The sequence below is a fragment of the Petromyzon marinus genome, chromosome 5, assembly GCF_048934315.1.
Source record: "Petromyzon marinus isolate PM22_M1 ecotype Great Lakes invasive population chromosome 5, UKy_Petmar_22M1.pri1.0, whole genome shotgun sequence".
NCBI lineage: Eukaryota > Metazoa > Chordata > Hyperoartia > Petromyzontiformes > Petromyzontidae > Petromyzon > Petromyzon marinus.
In genome coordinates this window covers 21,196,725-21,219,673 of record NC_133671.1, presented here as the reverse complement: position 1 = coordinate 21,219,673, position 22,949 = coordinate 21,196,725, and the positions used below count along the sequence as shown (strand labels likewise).

Sequence of the window (22,949 nt, the reverse complement as noted above, 5' to 3'; positions counted from 1 at the left end):
AGCAATTCAGTTGCATGCAACCAACAATGTGTGCAAAAAAACAACTCAAAGCGTTCGTCAATAACGCTGTGGCCTTTAAAATGAAAAAAAAATCTAATTGTACCGGCATAGGCCACGTTTCTAACAATAGCCCTCAACATTCACAACACGAGAGGCCAGGCAATAATAATCAGAATAATTTATTTACAGCTGGAGGAAAATCCGAAAAGTCAAAAAGCTCTTTCCACACAGACGTCCTGGAGTACAATAAATCGTTTTCACCGATGTCCAAAACGAGCTGGAGACCGCACTCGTTAACACCGACGATTAAAAAAAAAAACAATTTTCTTGATGACAAGTTTGTACATTTGCGTGCGAATAGTTACCTCATAGTCGCCGTTGACTAACAGACAAAAATGAATACTCGACGCGTCTGTTGGAGGCCGGGCCTAGTGGGTTGGGCGGCCCGGCCGAGAATCCCCGCCCCGGCCTTGCCCCTCCCCCCGCCCTTCCTCAGAGCCGCTTATCCCGACTGCGAAATCTAATCCACCCCCCCCCATATCGCTCCGCCATTATAAAACTACCTCCGTCTCTCGCCGTCCGTCTTATTGTCCGCGATGACGACGCGAGCCGGCGGCGTCAACCCCTTCGACGACGACGACGACGATGCGTGGATGAGGAGGAGGGCAGACAAGTTGGAGGATGATGATGATGAGGAGGAGTTCGAGGCGCCGCGGACCCGGCAAGAAGAGCTGAGGCAGGAGGTGTTGAGGCGGCAGCGCGCGATGGCGCAGAGCACCGGGCGCTCCGCGGGGCTCATCGCCGACTCCGAGAAAGTCGGAGTGGAGACGGCCCAGGTACGCGACGGGGTGACACCGGGGATAACCCCGTCGTGGAGACCCCGAAGGGTTACGGGGAGCATCGGGGGACACGGCGAGAGACGTGCGGCGTGAACTCGCTGGGACGGGTGGACTGAGACCGCGGGGTGGACTGCACCGGGAACTTGTATTTATTTATGCTGACAAAGTCATCGCTTGTCTAGTGCCCTAGCTTATTACAGACCAATCCAGACCTTTATTGGTCACCCCGTGCCCCTTATACGTCTCAACGTTCATCCTACAAAGTCCCCATCGCAAGGGAGAAACGCAAACAATGAGACAACACAAATGTTTGTTGGCCCTATTGAAACGGCTGTACGCCCTGTGTACCTGGAAACTCAATTTCCCTTGTAATACGGCGCTAAACCGTACGGGTTGACACGGTGTGACAATCGGATATGGGGAGAGAAACGGTGAGAGAGCCTGGGGGGGGAGCGGTGGACGAACGGGACGCAAGGACACTCATGGGGACAAGGATGGGCTGTGAAGAGGAATATATATGGAGGGATAACCTTGGGGTCGTGGTGAGTTGGGGAGGGGGATACATGGGGAGACACACAGGGACATGGTGAGACAGGGAGGGACATGGGGAGACAGGGAGTGGGGAGAGACACGGTCACAGAGAAGCTGTGGGACAGATGGACAGGAAGGCTAGGGGGTCTGGAGACTTCTGTCTCCTTCGTAGCTGAGGTCAGCTGCGGAACAACACCTCACGTCTGTGCACTCATCTTGTGCCGCTTTCGGCTTGGCAATTTATCAAGTGGCTAAATATGGTTAAAAGGACACAGGATCCTTACCGCAGACATCGATTCACTCCAGGGTTACGCTTCATATCCCTCGTCCCAGAGAGCCACTCGACGTATGCCGCTTGACGAAATGTGAGCCACTTCTAAAACACAAAAAGTCCACAAGATCTACCGACGAATTCGCTAACTTTGGCAACACTAGGTGCGTGGCCGAGGAAGAACCCCTGAGGGTTGGAGGAGGCTGGGCTGACGGTGGGAAAAAGGCAGGCAGATGAAGGCATTGTTGCGTTAAAAATAAGTTGTGTTTTTTTTTATAAAGTACAAACTATTTTTTATTTTACATCCAATCTTAAGGCACCATGCGCCTTAGATTGATAAAGGCCACTGAGCTCCATAGCTCACATTCAGAAGCGACCTGGCCACAAATGATGGCTCAGTGCAGTGGCTTAATCATTGTGCAAATTTAGAGCAGCCAAGTACTCTAAACGCGTGATGTTGATTCCAAATGTGGAGGGACAAACCGGAGGACCGGGGGTAAAATCCACACGACCACGGGGAGAGAGACATACAAACTCCAAATATACAGCAGGGGTCGGGATCGGGATCGAACACACGACCTCCTGTATACCAAGCGAGGTAGTTAACATCTCCTAGCCACCGTGATTATGAGAGAGAGACTTGCAAACTCCAAATATACAGCAGGCGTCGGGGTTGGGATCGAACCTACGACCTCCTGTATACCAGACGAGGTTGTTAACATCTCGCCACCATGGTGCCCACTTCTCCCTGACCAAACACAGGAGCTGATTCGCCAGGGCGAGGCTCTGCGGCGCACCGAAAAGACCCTGGACAAAATGGACGGCGACCTCACCATCAGCCAGAGGCACATCAGCAGCATCAAGAGCGTGTTCGGGGGCCTGGCCAATTACTTCCGCTCCAAACCAGAGCCCCCAAAAGCAGAGCCCCCCGTAGAGGACACCGCCCGTGGGAATACCAGGTGCGTAAAAGAGGGGGGGGGGGGTGTACCAACCCCACCGAGTTGGAGCTCTGTACAGAATTTCTGTCTCGAAAACCACCCCCCGTGACTGTGATCAAGCTCTGTGTGGAATAAAATGGTCACAGGGCACGAGTAACACCTGAATGTCAAATTGTAGTTGTTGCTCTGCATCTACATCAGCCATACGAAAGAAAGAAAATGAAAAAGGGCACTAGTATCGGGTTGTAGTTCCCCACCAGCGCTGCTCAGATCCTGGGTTTGAAACAGGGGTTTTGGCTTCTTGTGGTTAAACTGGGTTCTCAATTGTAGTGAGTTGTTGGGCTCAGCCTGGTCACTAGTAATTACTAAAATATATTACAAAAATATTCATAAGGTCGCACTTATTACACACAAAGTGCTTGCCACAAATGAACCACGATACCTTGTTGATCTTGTCAAGGAGCATGAACCATCACGCGAACTCCGTCAGCCTCGTAGCATCTTTTGGCTAACCATCAAACAAAGACGGTCACCTCATCGCACGCTTTCAGATGCGTTTCTGCGGCCATATGGAACGTTCTTCCGATATTAGGAAGCCACTGGAGCTACCCACTCTTAAATCTAGATTTAAAACTAATTTCTTTAGAACTCCTTTTTGTGTTGACTTTGTTGTCCTTCCCCCACATCTCTGATTAGCATGGTTGGCTATGTACGGCGCGAAATAAATTCAACAAACATACAAAGTCGTTATGGGCAGCTCAAAACTGCAACACAAGGACACCATTTAGCCGCTAACTCGAGAGGCTTTGACAGGAGGATGGCTACTGCACACTGCGCATTGTGCAATCGATCACTCAATCCGTTTCCTCCCGTCACATGAGCACAGGCATGTGACTTGTTCACTGGCAAGTGTATGGCAGTGCCCTACAAACCCGAGTAAATACAAATTTGATGTGGACCGCAGCACGGTGCCTTGGATTGGATGTAAATGAGCGCAACGAACACGTGTAGCTCTATAAAGATTGTCACAGAGAGCAATGACATTTTAGTACATTAGACGGGGGACACAGAAGCTTTTGGAATGAATACACGCCACTGGATACTGACTGCAGTGTGCTGGTGTGTTTAATGTGTGTGTGTGTGTTTTCAGTTTGCGTGTAACACAGTCACTTCCATATTGATGTGATGAATTGTCATGATTCAGGGACATTCGACTCAAGAATATTATTTTTGCGTTGTTTTTATTGCATTTTACATAGTTTCTCACGCTCATGTTGTCTAGCAGCTCTGTTCACTCCGTTACCCTAACTAAATGTAACGAGTGCATACAACAATAGATTTTTACACGCACGATTTTATCGCGAGCGGAATAAATTATTTTAATCAATTGGGTCAATGCAGCATTCTAACTGCGCTCGCGTTTAGAAACTAGATGTATGTATGTTGAACTTATTTGGCACCGTAAGTAGCCAACCGTGCTAATCGGAGGTGCAGGGGAAGGACACCAAACTGAACATGCAAAAAAATGCTGCAGTGTTTGTATAAATTGTTTTGCGCTATGTGCCGAGTGTTGACGTCCCTGCTGTGCGTGCTCTGTTTAGGCTGCAGGAGGCGCTAGACAAAAGTAAAGAGACTCAGAGTCAGTATGAGGACTGCCACCCCGTGCTTAGGAAACAAGAGATGGCTGGTAAGGACCAGCCGCCCTGTTCAATAGTCTGATCCACGCAAACCTGCGTCTCTTATTCGCCGACCCAGGGATGGCCAAACTGTTAAAGATCCTTTAGTAGTGGTTAGCGTACACTTCGCAACTGAACGCGGTTCCCTGAGGTCAATTCCCTGCAGGTGGTATCTGAAGCAGTCCTGGGCCTCGCCAGGTCTCTTCAGCATTAAATAAGTAGCTGGTGTATAAACATCAGCACTGGTGAGACAAAGTGGTTGGGCATGGCCCTGGCTACCGAACTGCCTCTTGCACCGTGCCGGCCTTAATAGGCGCTCACGAACAGCACTGGCCCCAACGGTCTTCATGGCTATAAAGTGCTCTTTGTTTTTATATTTATTTTTATGCCCCCCTCATACACTCCACTGTTTAATAAAACACAGGATATTTAAAGCGATTCAGTTTACGCTCGGTAAGCATGTTAGCGATTGACAGAACACACGGAGGGTAGCGATTTGGCTGGCATTATTCGCGCGTTTGTTGTGACCCACGGTTGTGCCGCGATGGCATGCGCAGGTTTTTATGACGACATTGGATCGGAGACGATGCCGGGTGGTGCTGCCAAGGTTGACGGTTCCAAGAAAAACCCGGTGCTGCAGGCGTACAACCAGAAAATGGACAACGACCTGGGTGAGACACGCGTGTGCGTGCGTGCGTATGTGTGACGCCAACACAGTGGGGAGCGGTAGTGCAGTGGTTAGCACATTGCCCTATGAGCCCGGCGACCCGAGTTTAGTTCTCGCTCAAGGCCAACACCAGTGATGATTATCTGAACTGGTCCTGGGCCTTTCCTAGGTCGACTCGGCCGCAAATGAGTACCTGGTGCGGTGTGTAAACATCGCCACTGGGGATACAAAGGCGGCCGGTCGTGGTGCTGGTCACCCACCCCCTCGTGTGCCGTGTCGGCCTTCATAGGTGCTACTCGCGAACAGCATTTGCCTCAACAGTCTGTTAAAGGCTAACGGGGGGATCTTTGTCTTTGACTATCACAAGACCTAGGCACTAGGGGGCACTGCAGCAGCTGTACAAGACATTCTATGGTAGTTTCTCAAACTCCAGTCCTTGCCACCAACCGGAGTCCGCCTTTCCACGTTTATCGGTCTTCGCCATTCAAATATAAGTGAATTATAATATACAATGAGTGGTAATGCGCTGCATGAGGGTTTCTTAATCTGCATCGCCTGGAACGCGCACTCAATCACAAGGTCCCCGTCTTAATTTAATTTGAACGAGCTGTTTTCGCAAAACTCTTGGCACGCAACACCTGCCATTCGCCACTAAGTGATGGTGACGTCTTCACGGCGCCTGTGCCAGGCCAGGTGCACTTTGAGGTCACATGAAATATCGAAGGCTCGATGACAGGAGGTCACGGGACAGACCCAGGTGCCATGTACATGCAGGCACGCACACACACAGGACCGCAATATACATCACGCGGAACGTGTTTTGACGTCATCGGTTCGATTTGAATGGAGGCAAAATTGGTCAGCGTGGGTAAGGGCGTGTGTACCCTGGTGGCTCGTCAGGACTGAAGTTTGTGACACCCAGCTTGTGCTTGCCGATGGGCAACGTGGGCTACACCAGGAATTCGCCACAACAGCCACAGTTCTCTCGGAGTGTGCGTGTGCGCTCGTTGCAAATATTCACACACGTGGAACTTATCAACTGATGAGTGATGATGTCCATTTGTACCCGAAGTGCACCAATGGATTTCGAGTCTCTACCACATGCAAAACACTCGTTAAAATGACAGAATATATTTAAATGTAGTGTGAAACTTGTAAACTGCTTTTGGCATTCTCATTCTGCCGTTCTAGATAAGGGATTTTGTGACTGAATTTCCACGTCGCAGCTCGAGGTCACGAGATTCTGACCGCTATAAACCTTGCATTTGTACATAATGTGGATGAGGGAAAATCGGGATATAGATAATATATGTGATCCCACCAAGTATGTAAGTATCCCTCTCAGGGAGAAATCCTATGGGGCAAGCTCAAAAGATTCTGTTATTTACCGCCAGCTGGCAGGTCCAGGAGATGCGTATCGTATCTCCATACCTGTCGCGGCATTTGTGAAACCGTGCACCCTTGGCGGTCGCCCCCCTTTCCCGCCCGCTGTCAAGACAAGACGCGTTCCGTTTGTCATCGCGCATATTTTCGTTGGAGCGCTTGCAGGGTCCGGCCCTGCGTGTTTTTATTTCCTTTAAGTGGGGTTTACAAGCGTGGATTTCAGGTCAAGTCGTTTATTTACATTTTTTTCTTTATGGGGTAGCAATTGCCCCCCCCCCACCACCCCCTTATGTATGTGCACGGGGGATCCGCAGGGGATCCACGGGGGATCCGATGGCAGGGGATTTGCGATGGAATGCACGCGGGGAGTGAGGGGTGTGCGACGAGCATCGACTCGGTTGAGATTTACTTTGTGTGTCTGCCCGGGAATGCACTAAGGGCCGCTGCCCCCCCCACCCCCTCCCCCCGCATGTGTCATCGCGTGTGGATTAAATTTATGGCGCATAGAATCGCACGTGCTACGAGTTATTCCTGGGAAAAGCTCATTGATCGACGTAAATACCTGCGCTGCTGCGTGGATAAAATAACCTTCTCAGGATGGGGAAGAAGAAAAATAAGAAGAAAAAAATAAAAAACAACCGCGAAAAGTAAATTCTCATAACTTTTGATCAACATCAGATGTGGACAAACCACTGCTGGATGAAGGCCACCCCCCAAGCCACCGCCACCTCTCACGATCCTGCGATGTAATAATAATAATTGTAATTAATAAAGCACCCTTAAACAATCATTCTCGGAGGGGGGGCACGTTCCTGAACACACACCGCCTTAAACAGTGGAGGGCAGCCCAGACTTACTTTGGTGGACATTCCTCGGGGCAAAACGCGTCATCGGAATTCTTTTGGACTACAAACGTACAATAACTTTTATTTTTTGAGGTTTTAAAGTGAAAAGCATTTTGAAAAGCCCACCTGATGCGTGTGCTGAGGCTGAATCGAGTGTAGTGCAGCACACACCCACGGTGGGGCCCGAGGCAGAGTGCATCTGCGTCGTCGTCGCGAGAGAGTAACTATGTGGTGCGATCCACAGAATCGCCCGGCGTGTTTACACAGCTGATGGGTGCCGAGGCGTCTGCCGCCCCTCCAGTGACAGCTCCGGCTAGGAAATGCTATAATTATTATATTTTTAAAAATCCCTTTTTCCACCTTGCGACACAAATGTTTCTGGCCGGTAATGTTCTGGCCTGCAGGTCAGACCGGCCGCATCCCCAGAATGGTTTCTTGCTTCGTTGCAAATGTCACACTTGTGCAATAAAAAAGGACGCGAGCTCAACTAAATGGTGGAGCGTTTCGCGTGTAGCGCCTGTGCGCCGCACCGCATTTAGCAGAATAATGATGCATTTAAATCTGGAAATTCTGGGATTTTCAACTTGTACTTGATGTTCTTGGTTCTTTTGGTAAAGTCACGTAGAAGGGAAACAATAAAGTAAAACAAAATCTATGTATGAAACATATTATTTATTTATTATTTATTGTTTCCCTTCTACGTGACTTTACCGAAAGAACCAAGAATATGAATCCCTCCAGTCACAAAAGCTTTAAATCAAAATCGTACTTTATGATCAAATCGCCCGCAAATGTGCCCGATCTCGGAAAGTAAACGGAGGTTTGAGCTGGACAGTGCTTGGATGAGTTACCACCGTGCATTCAGCAGGTGTTGTAGGCTGCTGTAGGGCTACGTTGTGGGGCAGCAAAAATCCTTTGTTGTACTCCGCTACGCTCCCACGTCTACGCTCCTCGCCCTCACCAGGCCGCGCTGAGCTGCGTGGTGAGGTACGGTCACGCAACCCTCTCGACCCCGCGTGGCGAGGGGAGGGCCTCACTCTACTGCATTAGACTTGGGAAAGTTTGCTCGCATCCATAAAAATGTTTGAGATAATTAATTTACTTTCACACCGTGACGCCACACAGGCGTGGGAGTCCCGTGTTTGTCTCCTGATCGCAGCAGTGCGTGTTTATGGGACGTGCAGGAGGGCGGGCTTGATCTTCGATACGATTTTCACGATGTGATAATTATCACAATATCAGTTTCCCCTGTACCTTTTATACTTTAATTGTTTTGTTTCCGTGCCTTGCTGTACTTCCATTACGAACGGAGATTACTTTAAGCTGCAGATCACTCAACCTCAGCCTGCCACATGTCTCTGAGGCACGTGCGCCAGCATCACAATAAAAATTTGATTTTAAATTTACTCGCAAATTACCGAATTGGTGAAAGCCACATCGCAAAATTGTGCCCTTTCTGTGAAAATACTGCCGAATACAATTGTCCGTGAAACGTAGCCCCCTTCCTTACCAACAGCCTTGCGCTATAAGAATACAGCGAACACCAAAAGCAGTTAACGACCAATTAAAAGCGTCGTCATATCACGGCGACCCCCGCTCATAGCCGTGTCGCGTGCGCCTGTGCCGTACCCCGACAGAGGACATCGGGATGGGCCTCGGACGCCTCAAGGGCCTGGCGCTGGGACTGCAGATGGAGATCGGCGAGCAGGACGAGGTCATCGACCGTTTGACGTCGCGGGTCGACAAGGTGGACACCCGGGTCAGGAGCACCAACCAGCAGGTCCGCAAGCTCTAGCCAGCGGCGAGCACCGTGCTCGCTAGCGACGAAGATGACTACGACGACGATGGCGGTGGCGGCTGGGACGGCAACTCGTAAACGACACTCGCGAGGGCCTTTGTGTGGATGAAGTCGTGCGAAATGCGCGATTTACCTCGGTCAGTTAACCCAGGTTCACGCCTGGGTCTGTTTCGTAACGTTTTCCCCGCGAGCCTCCGACATGTCACGTGACCTCAAAGCATGCGCCTTAGGATGGCGCAAGTGATGTGGCGAGGTCACCGTCAGCTTAGTGGCGAATGTCGGCTATTGTTGTTGTTGTGGTTGCTGTGTGCGAGGCATGTCACGATACGCCCCCGATACTTGTGTCGAATCACGTCTGCAGAGGCTTTGTTATTTTCGAATCGTGCGTTGTACGGCATGGGTTCGCGTGACCCCTTAAACGCTAATTTCACCCATATGGCAACAACAAAAATCTATCCATCTCGACCACAATCCGTGACGATTAATCGACTGGAGATGGCGGATCGTTGCATGCCTGGTATCCTTGTATTGACGAACGACCACAAGAGCTGGGATCGTTTCACCTTTTTTGTCGACTTGTTTCTATTCCCGGCAAAATTATTGTATTTTTGTGTTTTTTTTGTTTACACAACCTGCGTGTTGACTGGTCAAACAACAGCGCTCTCCATATAAAGTAAGAACGCATGCACGCAAGGGGGCTCGCGCACGCGCAGCGCACGTGTGACGGCCTTCGGCCCGCGTGCCGCACTCACGCACTGCTGGGGCTGCCGGTACTGCCGCTATGCGTTTATTATTTCCCTGAAATCGGCTCTCGGCACGGACGCACGCAGGCATGCGAATACGCTCGCCATCGCGCGTGCGTGCGTGCGTGCTCCCCACACATGGAACGCAGCGCGAACGGGGAGCGAGGCAGCGTAAGCACGCAATGTGCAAATGTACACACCAAGACGGCACACAAAGACCCCCCCCCATCGCATATAGGCGTTATCAGACTGTTGGGGCAAGTGCTGTTAGCGATCACCTATCAAATATAGATCACCTATGAAGGTCGGCATGGCAGACGTCGGGACGAGTGGCGAGCACCGTGTCCGGCCGCCTTTGTCTCCCCGAGTGTGTCATGTTTACACGGCACACCGGGTACTAATTTGAGGCCGAGTAGACCTAGGGGAGGCCCCAGGACCAGTTCAGATCATTGTAACTGGTGTTGTCCGTGAGCGGGAATCGAATTCCGAACGCCGGGTTCAGAGTGCGGCGCGCTAACCGCTACACCACCGCTTTCCAAGATGGCACGTGCGTGCGCACAAAGACACTACACCTTCACCGCCTTAAATCACACAGCCCGCCATCGCCTTCCTTCCACTAATGAAACGCCTCATTTGCGCGTTAACACCTAATTCTGGCCGTGCCGTGGCGCACTCCCGTGTCGTTTGTCACTATGGAAACCTTAATGTATGGGCTCTCACGCTCGCTTCTCCTTGCCTTTGGTCCCTGTGCAAACTGTTGCTCGTGGGAATGCGAGGAATTTGGGGGCTTGAGCCCACGCGCCCCCCCCCCCCCCCCACGGGACCCCCACCCCACCAGCACAACCCACCTCTGAGACCGCGCTGCTGTAACCGCCCGTGCCGCCTTTCACTCTCGTGCTGCTCGTTCTCCTTTCACCCAAACCCGCAGCATTCCACCGTCGCTCGGCGCGCGCGGCTCAGGTTTGCGAGAAGGAAACTCGAACGGTGGAAACGGCCGAGGTGTTACCGCAGCGCGACTCGATTTATTGTAAATGCGTCATGCGGCTACGACTGACTTGCGCTTCGCACAGATTTTTATTGTTGTCGTTTAATTCTCATTGGGAATTATCCTCTTCTATAGATTCGATTTTAAGGGGCCCTCTGCCATAGTTTGCAAGAGTGACGTGTAGCAAAAACCATCCCCGTCCAACGAGAGTTTTGCTTATTCACGCTGAAAATAAACTGAATTCAAACCGTTTCTCATCGGAGTCCTCACCTCGTCGAAATAAAGGGACGCATACCTGCGCCATACCGGGGTGGGAGGGCATGGAAGCGATCGCTGACGCGAACCTCGCTCGGGGAGCCGTGATGGGTGGGGGCGCGTCCGTCCGTCTATCTCCGTACTGGGCCGTCGGTGACCACAGGCCCTCGGCGGCGAGCCGAGAGGCCGATGACAGCCGGTTGTCATCGTGTGCCCCTGCGGGGGGGGGGGGGGGGGGTGGTTATCCCTGCCTGACAGCTGGGCCCCATTGTGGAATAGCGGTCAGGCAGCCCGCATGCACGCTCGCTCGCCGTCTTGGGAACGGTGTGGGCCGGAGCGAGTGCGTGTTCCGTGGGATTGTTTGGCGGCTGTGTTTAAAGTAAGGGCCTGCAAATATTGTTCATTCTGCCGTTTTGAAGTTGCTCTGTTGCACGTTTGGGCCAGACCCACCCCCGCTTTGCGAAACTCGTTGGGGGCGGGGGGGGGGTGAATGCATCGCCTGCTGTTGGCGGTGGGGCCGTCGGCGAGATTTTGCCAAAAAATGGGACCGAGTCGAACGTTGGCGAAAACACGAATGTTGCGCTAAAACTGACCACGGAGAAAACCGTTGATCAACTCTACGAAACGTATGGACTTAAAAAACGATATCACAGTTTTATTCAAAGCACGGCCCATACAAACGTCTCCCAACTATGTTAAAATATTCTGGATTCTCTCTTTCTCTCTCTTCTGAAGAGAAGCAACTTTTCCAAAACCGTAGCGTCATTTATAATTTCACAAGACGGTGTTAATGGAAACGGTTGCGTGGCCTTACCATTGCGCACGAGCATCGGCTTGTCCCCGTGGCTCCGCCAGGCTGAATGCAAGGACGTCGCTTGGTGGCAGGTCCAACCGTGATTATATCCAAAGTGCATCCGTATCACAAAAGGGCAGCTTCACGTAATGACGCGTTGCTGACATCATAACTGCGCCTGTATAACTAGCTTCGACTTTATTCACGTGATTTTTTTTTTCAATGCAGGTTAGCGACCCCATTGATGAAAGCGGTTTGCACGGCAAGGGGGGGGGGGGGCGGGGAGTGGGCACCGTGCGGCCACGGCATTCACCCGGCCACACACTGTGGCCCTTTGTTGGGAGTGAGATTTGGATGGAGCAGGTGAATGCTTGCGAGGAGCCACAAGGGGTGGGGGCTGAGAGAGAGTGAAGGGGGGGGAGAGCGAATCTCTCACAGTTGTTGTCGTTTCACATTTGCATTCACAAGGATGCCCTTTGTGTGGCACTTTGACGAGTGGCCGGGAGCCGGCGGCCCCAGCGATGCCTTTGAAGAGGGAGCCGCAGAGCGCTGCACCAACTGGTGCTGTGGGCGCCCCAAAAGTGGAAGAAAAGTGAAAAGGGGATTCTGGGAGTGAAACGGCGTCGGTGGAGGTGCCGGTAGAGGGTTGTGGTCCATTGCCAATGACATAAAAACACCAGAATAATTTTGTTGTAACTTATACATTTTTATGTGATATTCAATGGAAATACTTGATGGATGTTGCACATACGGGACGCTAGTTGGCTTCGTGTGGTTAGGGGTAGGGATAGACTGTATGGCTGGTGTGTGCCATACTACCATTTCAGTCAGTGCCTCTATTTAGGAGTTTAGATTGTCACTTTGGTGTTGACCACTAACACGGACTAGCCAGTCAAACAGCCTCTATCCCAACCTCTAACGCTAGCCCCCACCTTGGACTCGACAAGCAGACCCAGTTTTGTTTTCACGTTTCACTTCTTTCGCACCGTATGTAGCCAACCACGCTAATCGGAGGTATACCGCTACGTGATTTTGTACAGCTACATGTAGCGTGTACTGCTACATGTAGCATATTTTTGTGCGCTTTCAGCTTTTGTTCCATTTTCCTTGTCAATTTTTATTTTTTTGATCCATAGGTTTGGCTATTCCAAGAAAGACAAATCTATTATGGTTATAATTTTCCACCATGTGCAAATTTCCGTTCACGGTGTTAGTGTAGCAGTGCCATTCCAATCCAGTAAATGAACTTGAATCTCTAAAAGACATGAACCGACACTAGAAAATTACTAAACGTATTGGCGTGTTTAATAAACAACGCTGGTTAATTCCGCTCAACATTGATGATCTCTTTCAGTAAAGTCACGTAGAAGGGAAACAATAAAATGATAAAAATATACAAATTATTATTTTATTGTTTCCCTTCTACGTGACTTTACCGAAAGAACCAAGAATATGAATCCCTGCAGTCACGAAAGCTTTAAATCAAAATTGATGATCTCCCCCACCCTCGCCATGTCTCCTTCCCTAAACGATCGACCGATCCCAGACGCGTCACACGCCACCATATTCTTCTAAAAAAACTGAGACAGGAGAGCGGATGGCACCGAGAAAAAGCCACACGTGAGAATCGCGCGTCAATATTTAAAGTCGATCTGAATGGAAAATGTTGCTTAAACCATGGTAGATTTAACCGGGGCTTAATTTCAACAGGTTGCTGTCCCTGCTGTACCCGGCACACCACGTCATGTATACCTCTCGCTATGGCTGTGCCTAACGAGCCACGTGTCACCACCTCCAGTCTACCAGCGACTGCCAAAATATTCCTTGGGGGGGGGGGAGGGGGGGAATTATAAGCCTCGCTTTTAACTCTTATCGTTTGAACCACCCTAACTCGGAATAACCTCACGCGCCGTGAACGTTTTTTGTTTTGTGATTTCCAATGACGAGCTGTGATTGATTTATGTAAATAAAGACCGAGAGACAAAATCTTGACGAATGCGGTCGCCTCGTCTTTCCCACGCGATTTGTTGCGATCTGTCGGGGCTTAAAATCCTCTCGTCGGCAAAGCTCCACGCTCGTACAAAAAATAAAGTCCGTCTTTGTATCTCCCTCGCTCTCTCCGTCTGGACACAAAAGCGGGCGACACTTGGTCGCCCTCCACGCTCGTGTGACCCCCCCCCCCGCCCCGATACTTGGACAGGTGCGTAGCGTAGGGTGAGTGTGGAGGAGCCTCGAGGGTGTCCCAGTGAGAAGGGGTTCCTGGCGCACGCGAGCGTGGTATATGTACGGCTGGTGTGGAGCGGCGGTGCAATGGTCGTCGCTACGCTGCGCTCCGAGACCCGGCGACCCGAGCTCTATTCGCGCTCACGGCCAACACCAGTGACGATTATCTGAATCGGTTCTGAGTATTACCTAGGTCGACTCAAATAGGTAACTGTTGCGGTGTGTAAACATCGCCACTAGGGAGAGAAAGGCGGTCGGGCGTAGTGCTGGCCATCCTCGTGCGCCGTACCGGCCTTCATTGGTGTTCGCTAACAGCACTTGCCCCAACAGTCTGATGAGGCTATACGGGCGATCTTTATCTCTGATATGCAGCGTAACGTCACGTGAGTATGCGTGTTTAAAGTATGGCCGGAATTCGCGCTGTACAAGGCATGCGTGTGATGCGTACGGATTGCGCGTGTTGTGGATATCAGTCTTTGTCTTTTGGGGTGACGTGTAAAGTTTTGCTGGTATGAATTATAATAGAGTACATTAATGTATCTTTAAACGAAGGCGTGTGTGTGTGGCATGCATGTGTGTTGTGCACGGTGTGAGTATGAAGTACTACGTGATGGCGTGCGCAGTATCGGTGGGGCTGCGGGGGTGTAGCGGTTAGCGCGCTGCGTTGCCATCCCGGCGACACACTGCTCCAGGGAAATGCGGAGTGAATATCGTTGTGAACCGATAACCGTTTCCAGTCGGTTACCGCGCCGGTGTACTGGGTTTGAACCCGGCCACCTCCGGATTGCGAGCCCAGTTCGCGAGACGTTGGCACCACTGTGGCAGCTGCCTTCGTTGCTCAAGTTAAAAAGGGGCAAACCAATGTCACGGTAGCTTTAATGCCAGACTATTCTATGGGCGGCGAACCGGTTTTTATCTCTTTTCATGCGGTTACCCGTGATGCAAAAAAAAGTTTAACAACGTAATAATCGAATATAAGCATCGAACTGGATAAGCACAATGAATGTCTCACATATCCGTCTATCCACGTGCTAATGAGTGTGTCACTAGCTCACGAAGACAAAGGCCCCCCGTAGAGCCTTAACAGACTTTTGGGGGCAAGTGCTGTTCGGGAGGAGCATCGATGAGGGCCGGCATGGCACACGAGGCCAGCACCACGCTCGCACCCCCGTCCCTGTACGCGTTAATTAATATACACGGCCCGGCACGGCCCCGGCACGGCCCCGGCACGGCCCCGGCACGGCCCCGGCACGGCCCCGGCACGGCCCCGGCACGGCCCCGGCACGGCCCCGGCACGGCCCCGGCACGGCCCCGGCACGGCCCCGGCACGGCCCCGGCACGGCCCCGGCACGGCCCCGGCACGGCCCCGGCACGGCCCCGGCACGGCCGGTGGAGTCGATTCCCTACGGACGTTCTCGACGCAGACGCGAGCGTGTGAAGAGCCGGGCGGGGTGGCACGAGACACGTGGGTGTGTGGGGGGATTCAAGGGCGGGGCTTTTTGTTCAGGTTTAGGTGGAGGGGCAGGTGTGGGGTGGCAGGTGGAGCTGGAGGTGTGGGTGGAGATGCAGGTGGAGGCGGGGCAGTTGTGGGTGGAGGTGTGAGTGAAGATGCGGGTGGAGGTGGAAGGGCAGGTGTGGGTGGAGGAGTGGTTGGAAGTGCGGGTGGATGTGCCGGTGAGAGAAGATGCGGGTGAGGGTGGAGGGGCAGGTGTGGGTGGAATGGTTGGTGGTGCGGGTGGAGATGGAGGTGTGTATGCGTCTGTGTAGGGGAGCGGTAGTGTAGCGTTTTGCGCGCTGCACTACGAACCCGGCGACCCGAGTTCGATTCCCGCTCACGGCGAATAACACCAGTGACGATAATTATCTAAACACATTCTGGGCCTCCCCTAGGTCCACTCGGCCTTAAATGAGTAGCTGGTGCGGTGTGTAGACATCGCCAGAGGAAGACATAGTCGGTCGGGCGTAGTTTGGCCACACAGATCCTCCCTCGTGTGCCGTGCCGGTCTTAACAATGGGTGCTCGCTCAGGGCACTTTCCCCAACAGCCTGTTCAAAGGCAACACGGGGGATCTTTGTCTACACTGTCAAATATTCAGCCCTTACGATTGAAGTCTCACGGTTTCACACGGGCAGCGGCGGGGCATTGGTTAGCACACTGACCTGCGGACCCCCGTGAGCGGAGTTCGATTCCCGGACGAGCCGTGGGCAAGCGATATCCGAACGCTGTCTGCCCACCTCGCTCCCACCCCTTCACCAACCCGCATTGACCAGGGCGGTGAAGTATGGTCAAACACCGCCCCCCCCCCCACCTCATTCCGCAGTGGACTGACAAAGTTACAAACACGAAATAAAAACACACGAAGGATTTTACAAAGCATCACAGCACAAAGGGTACACGGTATAAAGGTACAATGTTGGTAATGGATATAACAATAAATATATACCTACTTTTTATAAACTGACACTGGTCGAGGTAGATTGAAGTGAGTGCCCAGGAGAGATCCGAGTTCACGTGGGCGGAATTGCAACGTCGTCATCACCACCACCATCATCATCATCACCACCACCACGACCCTCACCACCCTAATCATCACTCTCATCGTTATCATCACCCTCAGCTTTATCATCAACATCATTATCATCATCATCATCCCAAACAACATCGACATCCGTGAACGCAAATCTCCATTCATTCGCATAGCATGTCACCAGCATCACCATCATCATCGGCACATTCCATCAGCATCACCCCGACACACACATCAACAGCAGAAAAAAATACGCAAATCATTACCATCACATCCATCATGATCACCAACAACAACGTCATCTCATATGTACTACCGTCCTATCCATCATCATCATCACCACCATTATCATCATCATCACCCCCGCGGTTTAACAGCCCACGTCGTCTGACGCCACACGCAGAGTTGTCTCCATTACCGCCACCTCCATCATCGTCGTCTCCCCGGGATAATCCGGGATGCTCCCTCGGGGGCTCGCGGGGTGGGGGGGCGCTAATTGACGCGCGTGGCTCCCAGCGACGTACAGGGACCCCCCACTCAACCACCCCCCCCCCCCCCCGTGTCTCCCTACCCTCCCCCCTCCCACGTGTCTCCCTGTCCCTAGCGTCCTGTCTCCCTGTCCCTGTACCCTCACTGTACTCACCCCACGTCCCCACCACGCGCTGTTTCAATCCCACACGGTCGCCACCCGTCGCTCGCGTCGTGGTGAGGAATGTGGCACGGGGTCGCGGTGAGGAGGGTGGTGGTGAAGAGTGGGTGGTGGTGGTGGTGGTGAAGGGTGAGTGGGTGGTGGTGATGATGAGATGAGTAGCGATCTCGCTGAGCCAACTCGGTCTCACGCGTGGTTCGATTAAAACAAAACACAATTGACACGCAGAGCGATGCCGGTCGTGTGCCCACGCACCGCGACACGTGGTCCCACAGAGGGCATTGCGGGTCAAGATGAGAGAATGAATGGACAGTGACCTCAGTTCCTTCGCTCAGCCCACACCTGGTTCAATAATTCAAATCTGGAACTGAAAACCCAACAAAACAACGAACCCAACAACATTAAAGCCGACCAGAAACAGATTTAACAACACACCAAGAGCGCTCAGCCTTATCTAGACCACCAGCTCAAACGAACTGAATGTCCTTTAGAAGCACCACACTTGACAGTTGAGATAATATTGCGATGGACACATTTTTTGTTCCCTCAACTCTTTGACCCGGTCTTGGTGGACAACCTGGCAGACGCATCCAGTTCCTCTGAGCTGGCGGTGTGGACAAGGCTGAGCGAGAACTTGCGTAACACCACGCGCATCGCTGCTCGCCCCCCGCCCGCCACGGCTGGCTTCACATCTCTACCCGGTGCGGCGCAACAGAGAGCGTTCACGTGGCTACGCACGCGCGCGTCTCACGGAGACGTCGGCGAGTGACCAGCGCGGTGAGGCCGGAGCGCGTTGCTTGACCCCCCCCCCACTCACCCCACGTCCTCCGTCCTCCCAAACCCCCCCGGTGCGTGTGGTGAGGGGGGTGGGGGGGGGGTCACACGAGCAGAGCTGCGTGGCTCTCGCCGCGGCACCGACACCGCTCCCGCCGCTCCTCCCGCACCCACGAGCCCCGGCAGCCGGGCACCCAGGCGGCCTCCCAGAACGTCCTGGCCGCACGGAGACAATGACAGCGCAAGCACCCTGCTGATGATTCCCGTTGGCGGAAAAACCACCCGGCCGTCCCCGCCAACTCCCCCACTGTGTCCCGTCAATGGGTTACGGGGTTAGGGCACTTTTTGTATTGTGTGTTGTTGTTTTGTGTGTGTTGTATTGTGTGTTGTTGTTGTATTGTGTGTGTTGTTGTATTGTGTGTGTTGTTGTATTGTGTTGTTGTATTGTGTGTTGTTGTATTGTGTGTGTTGTATTGTGTGTTGTATTGTGTGTGTTGTTGTATTGTGTGTGTTGTTGTATTGTGTGTGTTGTTGTATTGTGTGTTGTATTGTGTGTTGTTGTATTGTGTGTGTTGTATTGTGTGTTGTATTGTGTGTTGTATTGTGTGTTGTTTTGTGTGTGTTGTTGTATTGTGTGTGTTGTATTGTGTGTTGTATTGTGTGTGTTGTTGTATTGTGTGTGTTGTTGTATTGTGTGTGTTGTTGTATTGTGTGTTGTATTGTGTGTTGTTGTATTGTGTGTGTTGTATTGTGTGTTGTATTGTGTGTTGTATTGTGTGTTGTTTTGTGTGTGTTGTTGTATTGTGTGTGTTGTATTGTGTGTTGTATTGTGTGTGTTGTTGTATTGTGTGTTGTTGTATTGTGTGTGTTGTTGTATTGTGTGTTGTATTGTGTGTGTTGTTGTATTGTGTGTGTTGTTGTATTGTGTGTGTTGTTGTATTGTGTGTGTTGTTGTATTGTGTGTGTTGTTTTGTGTGTGTTGTTGTATTGTGTGTTGTTGTATTGTGTGTGTTGTTGTTTTGTGTGTTGTATTGTGTGTGTTGTATTGTGTGTGTTGTTGTTTTGTGTGTGTTGTTGTATTGTGTGTTGTTGTATTGTGTGTGTTGTTTTGTGTGTGTTGTTTTGTGTGTTGTTGTATTGTGTGTGTTGTTGTATTGTGTGTGTTGTTGTATTGTGTTGTTGTATTGTGTGTGTTGTTTTGTGTGTGTTGTTGTATTGTGTGTTGTTGTATTGTGTGTGTGTTGTTGTATTGTGTGTGTTGTTGTATTGTGTGTGTTGTTGTATTGTGTGTGTTGTTGTATTGTGTGTGTTGTTGTATTGTGTGTTGTTGTATTGTGTGTGTTGTATTGTGTGTGTGTTGTTGTATTGTGTGTGTGTTGTTTTGTGTGTGTGTTGTTGTATTGTGTGTGTGTTGTTTTGTGTGTGTTGTTGTATTGTGTGTGTTGTTGTATTGTGTGTGTTGTTGTATTGTGTGTTGTTTTGTGTGTGTTGTTGTATTGTGTGTTGTTGTATTGTGTGTTGTATTGTGTGTTGTTGTATTGTGTGTGTTGTATTGTGTGTGTTGTATTGTGTGTGTGTTGTTTTATGTGTGTTGTTGTATTGTGTGTGTGTTGTTGTATTGTGTGTGTTGTTTTGTGTGTGTTGTTGTATTGTGTGTGTTGTATTGTGTGTGTTGTATTGTGTGTGTGTTGTTGTATTGTGTGTGTGTTGTTTTATGTGTGTTGTTGTATTGTGTGTGTTGTTGTATTGTGTGTGTTGTTGTATTGTGTGTGTTGTATTGTGTGTGTTGTATTGTGTGTGTGTTGTTGTATTGTGTGTGTGTTGTTTTATGTGTGTTGTTGTATTGTGTGTGTGTTGTTTTGTGTGTGTTGTTGTATTGTGTGTGTTGTATTGTGTGTGTTGTATTGTGTGTGTGTTGTTGTATTGTGTGTGTTGTTGTATTGTGTGTTGTTTTGTGTGTGTTGTTGTATTGTGTGTTGTTGTATTGTGTGTTGTATTGTGTGTTGTATTGTGTGTTGTTGTATTGTGTGTGTTGTATTGTGTGTGTTGTATTGTGTGTGTTGTTGTATTGTGTGTGTGTTGTTTTATGTGTGTTGTTGTATTGTGTGTGTGTTGTTGTATTGTGTGTGTTGTTTTGTGTGTGTTGTTGTATTGTGTGTGTTGTATTGTGTGTGTTGTATTGTGTGTGTGTTGTTGTATTGTGTGTGTGTTGTTTTATGTGTGTTGTTGTATTGTGTGTGTTGTTGTATTGTGTGTGTTGTTGTATTGTGTGTGTTGTATTGTGTGTGTGTTGTTGTATTGTGTGTGTGTTATTTTATGTGTGTTGTTGTATTGTGTGTGTGTTGTTTTGTGTGTGTTGTTGTATTGTGTGTATTGTATTGTGTGTGTTGTATTGTGTGTGTGTTGTTGTATTGTGTCTGTGTTGTTTTGTGTGTGTTGTTGTATTGTGTGTTGTTGTATTGTGTGTTGTTGTTGTTTTGTGTGTGTTGTATTGTGTGTTGTATTGTGTGTTGTATTGTGTGTTGTTGTATTGTGTGTGTTGTATTGTGTGTGTTGTATTGTGTGTGTGTTGTTGTATTGTGTGTGTGTTGTTTGATGTGTGTTGTTGTATTGTGTGTGTGTTGTTGTATTGTGTGTGTTGTTTTGTGTGTGTTGTTGTATTGTGTGTGTGTTGTTTTGTGTGTGTTGTTGTATTGTGTGTTGTTGTATTGTGTGTGTGTTGTTTTGTGTGTGTTGTTGTATTGTGTGTGTGTTGTTTTGTGTGTGTTGTTGTATTGTGTTGTTGTATTGTGTGTGTTGTTGTATTGTGTGTGTTGTTGTATTGTGTGTTGTTGTTGTGTTGTGTGTGTTGTTGTATTGTGTGTTGTTTTGTGTGTGTTGTTGTGTTGTGTGTGTTGTTGTATTGTGTGTTGTATTGTGTGTGTTGTATTGTGTGTTGTATTGTGTGTGTTGTATTGTGTGTTGTTTTGTGTGTGTTGTTGTATTGTGTGTTGTTGTTGTGTTGTGTGTGTTGTTGTATTGTGTGTTGTTTTGTGTGTGTTGTTGTATTGTGTGTTGTTGTATTGTGTGTTGTATTGTGTGTTGTATTGTGTGTTGTTGTATTGTGTGTGTGTTGTATTGTGTGTTGTATTGTGTGTGTTGTTGTATTGTGTGTGTTGTTGTATTGTGTGTTGTTGTATTGTGTTGTTGTATTGTGTGTGTTGTTTTGTGTGTGTTGTTGTATTGTGTGTGTTGTTGTATTGTGTGTGTTGTATTGTGTGTGTTGTTGTATTGTGTGTGTTGTATTGTGTGTTGTTTTGTGTGTGTTGTTGTATTGTGTGTGTTGTATTGTGTGTTGTATTGTGTGTGTTGTTGTATTGTGTGTGTTGTTGTATTGTGTTGTTGTATTGTGTGTGTTGTTTTGTGTGTGTTGTTGTATTGTGTGTGTTGTATTGTGTGTGTTGTTGTATTGTGTGTTGTATTGTGTGTGTTGTTGTATTGTGTGTTGTATTGTGTGTGTTGTTGTATTGTGTGTGTTGTTGTATTATGTGTGTGTTGTATTGTGTGTTGTTTTGTGTGTGTTGTTGTATTGTGTGTGTTGTATTGTGTGTTGTATTGTGTGTGTTGTTGTATTGTGTGTGTTGTTGTATTGTGTGTGTTGTATTGTGTGTGTTGTTGTATTGTGTGTTGTTGTATTGTGTGTGTTGTTGTATTGTGTGTTGTTGTATTGTGTGTGTTGTATTGTGTGTGTTGTTGTATTGTGTGTGTTGTTGTATTGTGTTGTTGTATTGTGTGTGTTGTTTTGTGTGTGTTGTTGTATTGTGTGTGTTGTATTGTGTGTTGTATTGTGTGTGTTGTTGTATTGTGTGTGTTGTTGTATTGTGTGTGTTGTTGTATTGTGTTGTTGTATTGTGTGTGTTGTTTTGTGTGTGTTGTTGTATTGTGTGTGTGTTGTATTGTGTGTGTGTTGTTTTGTGTGTGTTGTTGTATTGTGTGTTGTTGTATTGTGTGTGTGTTGTTATATATTGTGTGTGTGTGTTGTTTTGTGTGTGTTGTTGTATTGTGTGTGTTGTATTGTGTGTGTTGTTGTATTGTGTGTGTGTTGTTGTAACGTTCTTACCCCGTGCCCCTACTGGACATCTGTGGAAAAAGAGCTTTATAGCTCATCGGATTCCTCCAGTATAAATATATATTCTGATTTATAGATAAAAATAGAAATATATAAATTGTCATTATGTAGCGTGCTGTAGTTGGTGTTCGTGATGATGGTGATGATGATTTCACGCTTGTGACGAGTATGTTATGATGATGATTCGGTTGTCTGTGATGATGACTACTATGATGATTGTGATTTGGTGTTCATGATCATCATCATGGTAACGATGAATACGATGATGACACTGATGACGATACAGCTGATGACAAAGCCGCCGCCGCCGCTGATGATGATGATCCTGATGTTAATGATGACTATCAACTGAACATCCCACAATCATCGTCTCAACATGGCAATGATCCGTTTAACACGGAGAATTTCTCCACAAACCTGGCTGTCGCCTGATGAAGCTAGTTGTACTTACTGGCGAAACGTCGTACTCAGATTGTAAATGTTGTGGGTTTACTCTCCAACACACAACTGGCGTGCTGTACAGGTAACGAATCGTCACGTTCTGTTTACGTGACAAACCATTACGATAAAGTCACGTTGAATGGAAACAATAAAATAATAAAATGTATATAAAACAATAAAATTTTCACGACGTTTCGACTGTAACACAAACAGTCATCATCAGGTGTGAAAACCAGCGGCAAGAAACATTTAATTTTATTGTTTCCCTTCAACGTGACTTTACCGAAAAAAACAAGAATATGAATCACTGCAGTCACGAAAGCTTTAAATTAAAATTAAAACCATTGCGAGTATAGTAATAGTTGACTGTGTCGGGTGGTGGCGGGTTTAACGACACCACATCTTAAATATCTACGCGATCTAACCCAACAAAAACCTTGATTATGGGTGACTATAATCCACACCATCACCATCTCACACACACACACGTGATGAGTGTAAGC

General features: G+C 49.0%; 1 protein-coding gene across 1 annotated transcript; it reads left to right on the top strand.

Moving 5' to 3' along the window:
• The first annotated feature begins 505 nt into the window (after positions 1-505).
• SNAP29 (synaptosome associated protein 29) lies at positions 506-13,710 on the top strand. Its single transcript, XM_032947384.2, has 5 exons — positions 506-836; positions 2,404-2,600; positions 4,181-4,266; positions 4,813-4,926; positions 8,788-13,710. The coding sequence occupies exons 1-5, from the start codon at positions 597-599 to the stop codon at positions 8,943-8,945; spliced, it is 795 nt and encodes a 264-aa protein (XP_032803275.2). The 5' UTR covers positions 506-596; the 3' UTR covers positions 8,946-13,710.
• Positions 13,711-22,949: the final 9,239 nt, after the last annotated feature.

What these genes read in the sequence shown, in the direction of transcription:
- SNAP29 (XM_032947384.2), top strand. Translation starts at nt 597, where the DNA reads ATGACGACGCGAGCCGGCGGCGTCAACCCCTTCGACGACGACGACGAC. An exon ending in ACCGCCCGTGGGAATACCAG is followed by an intron (nt 2,601 to 4,180) that starts GTGCGTAAAAGA and finishes TGCTCTGTTTAG; the next exon opens with GCTGCAGGAGGCGCTAGACA. An exon ending in TAGGAAACAAGAGATGGCTG is followed by an intron (nt 4,267 to 4,812) that starts GTAAGGACCAGC and finishes TGGCATGCGCAG; the next exon opens with GTTTTTATGACGACATTGGA.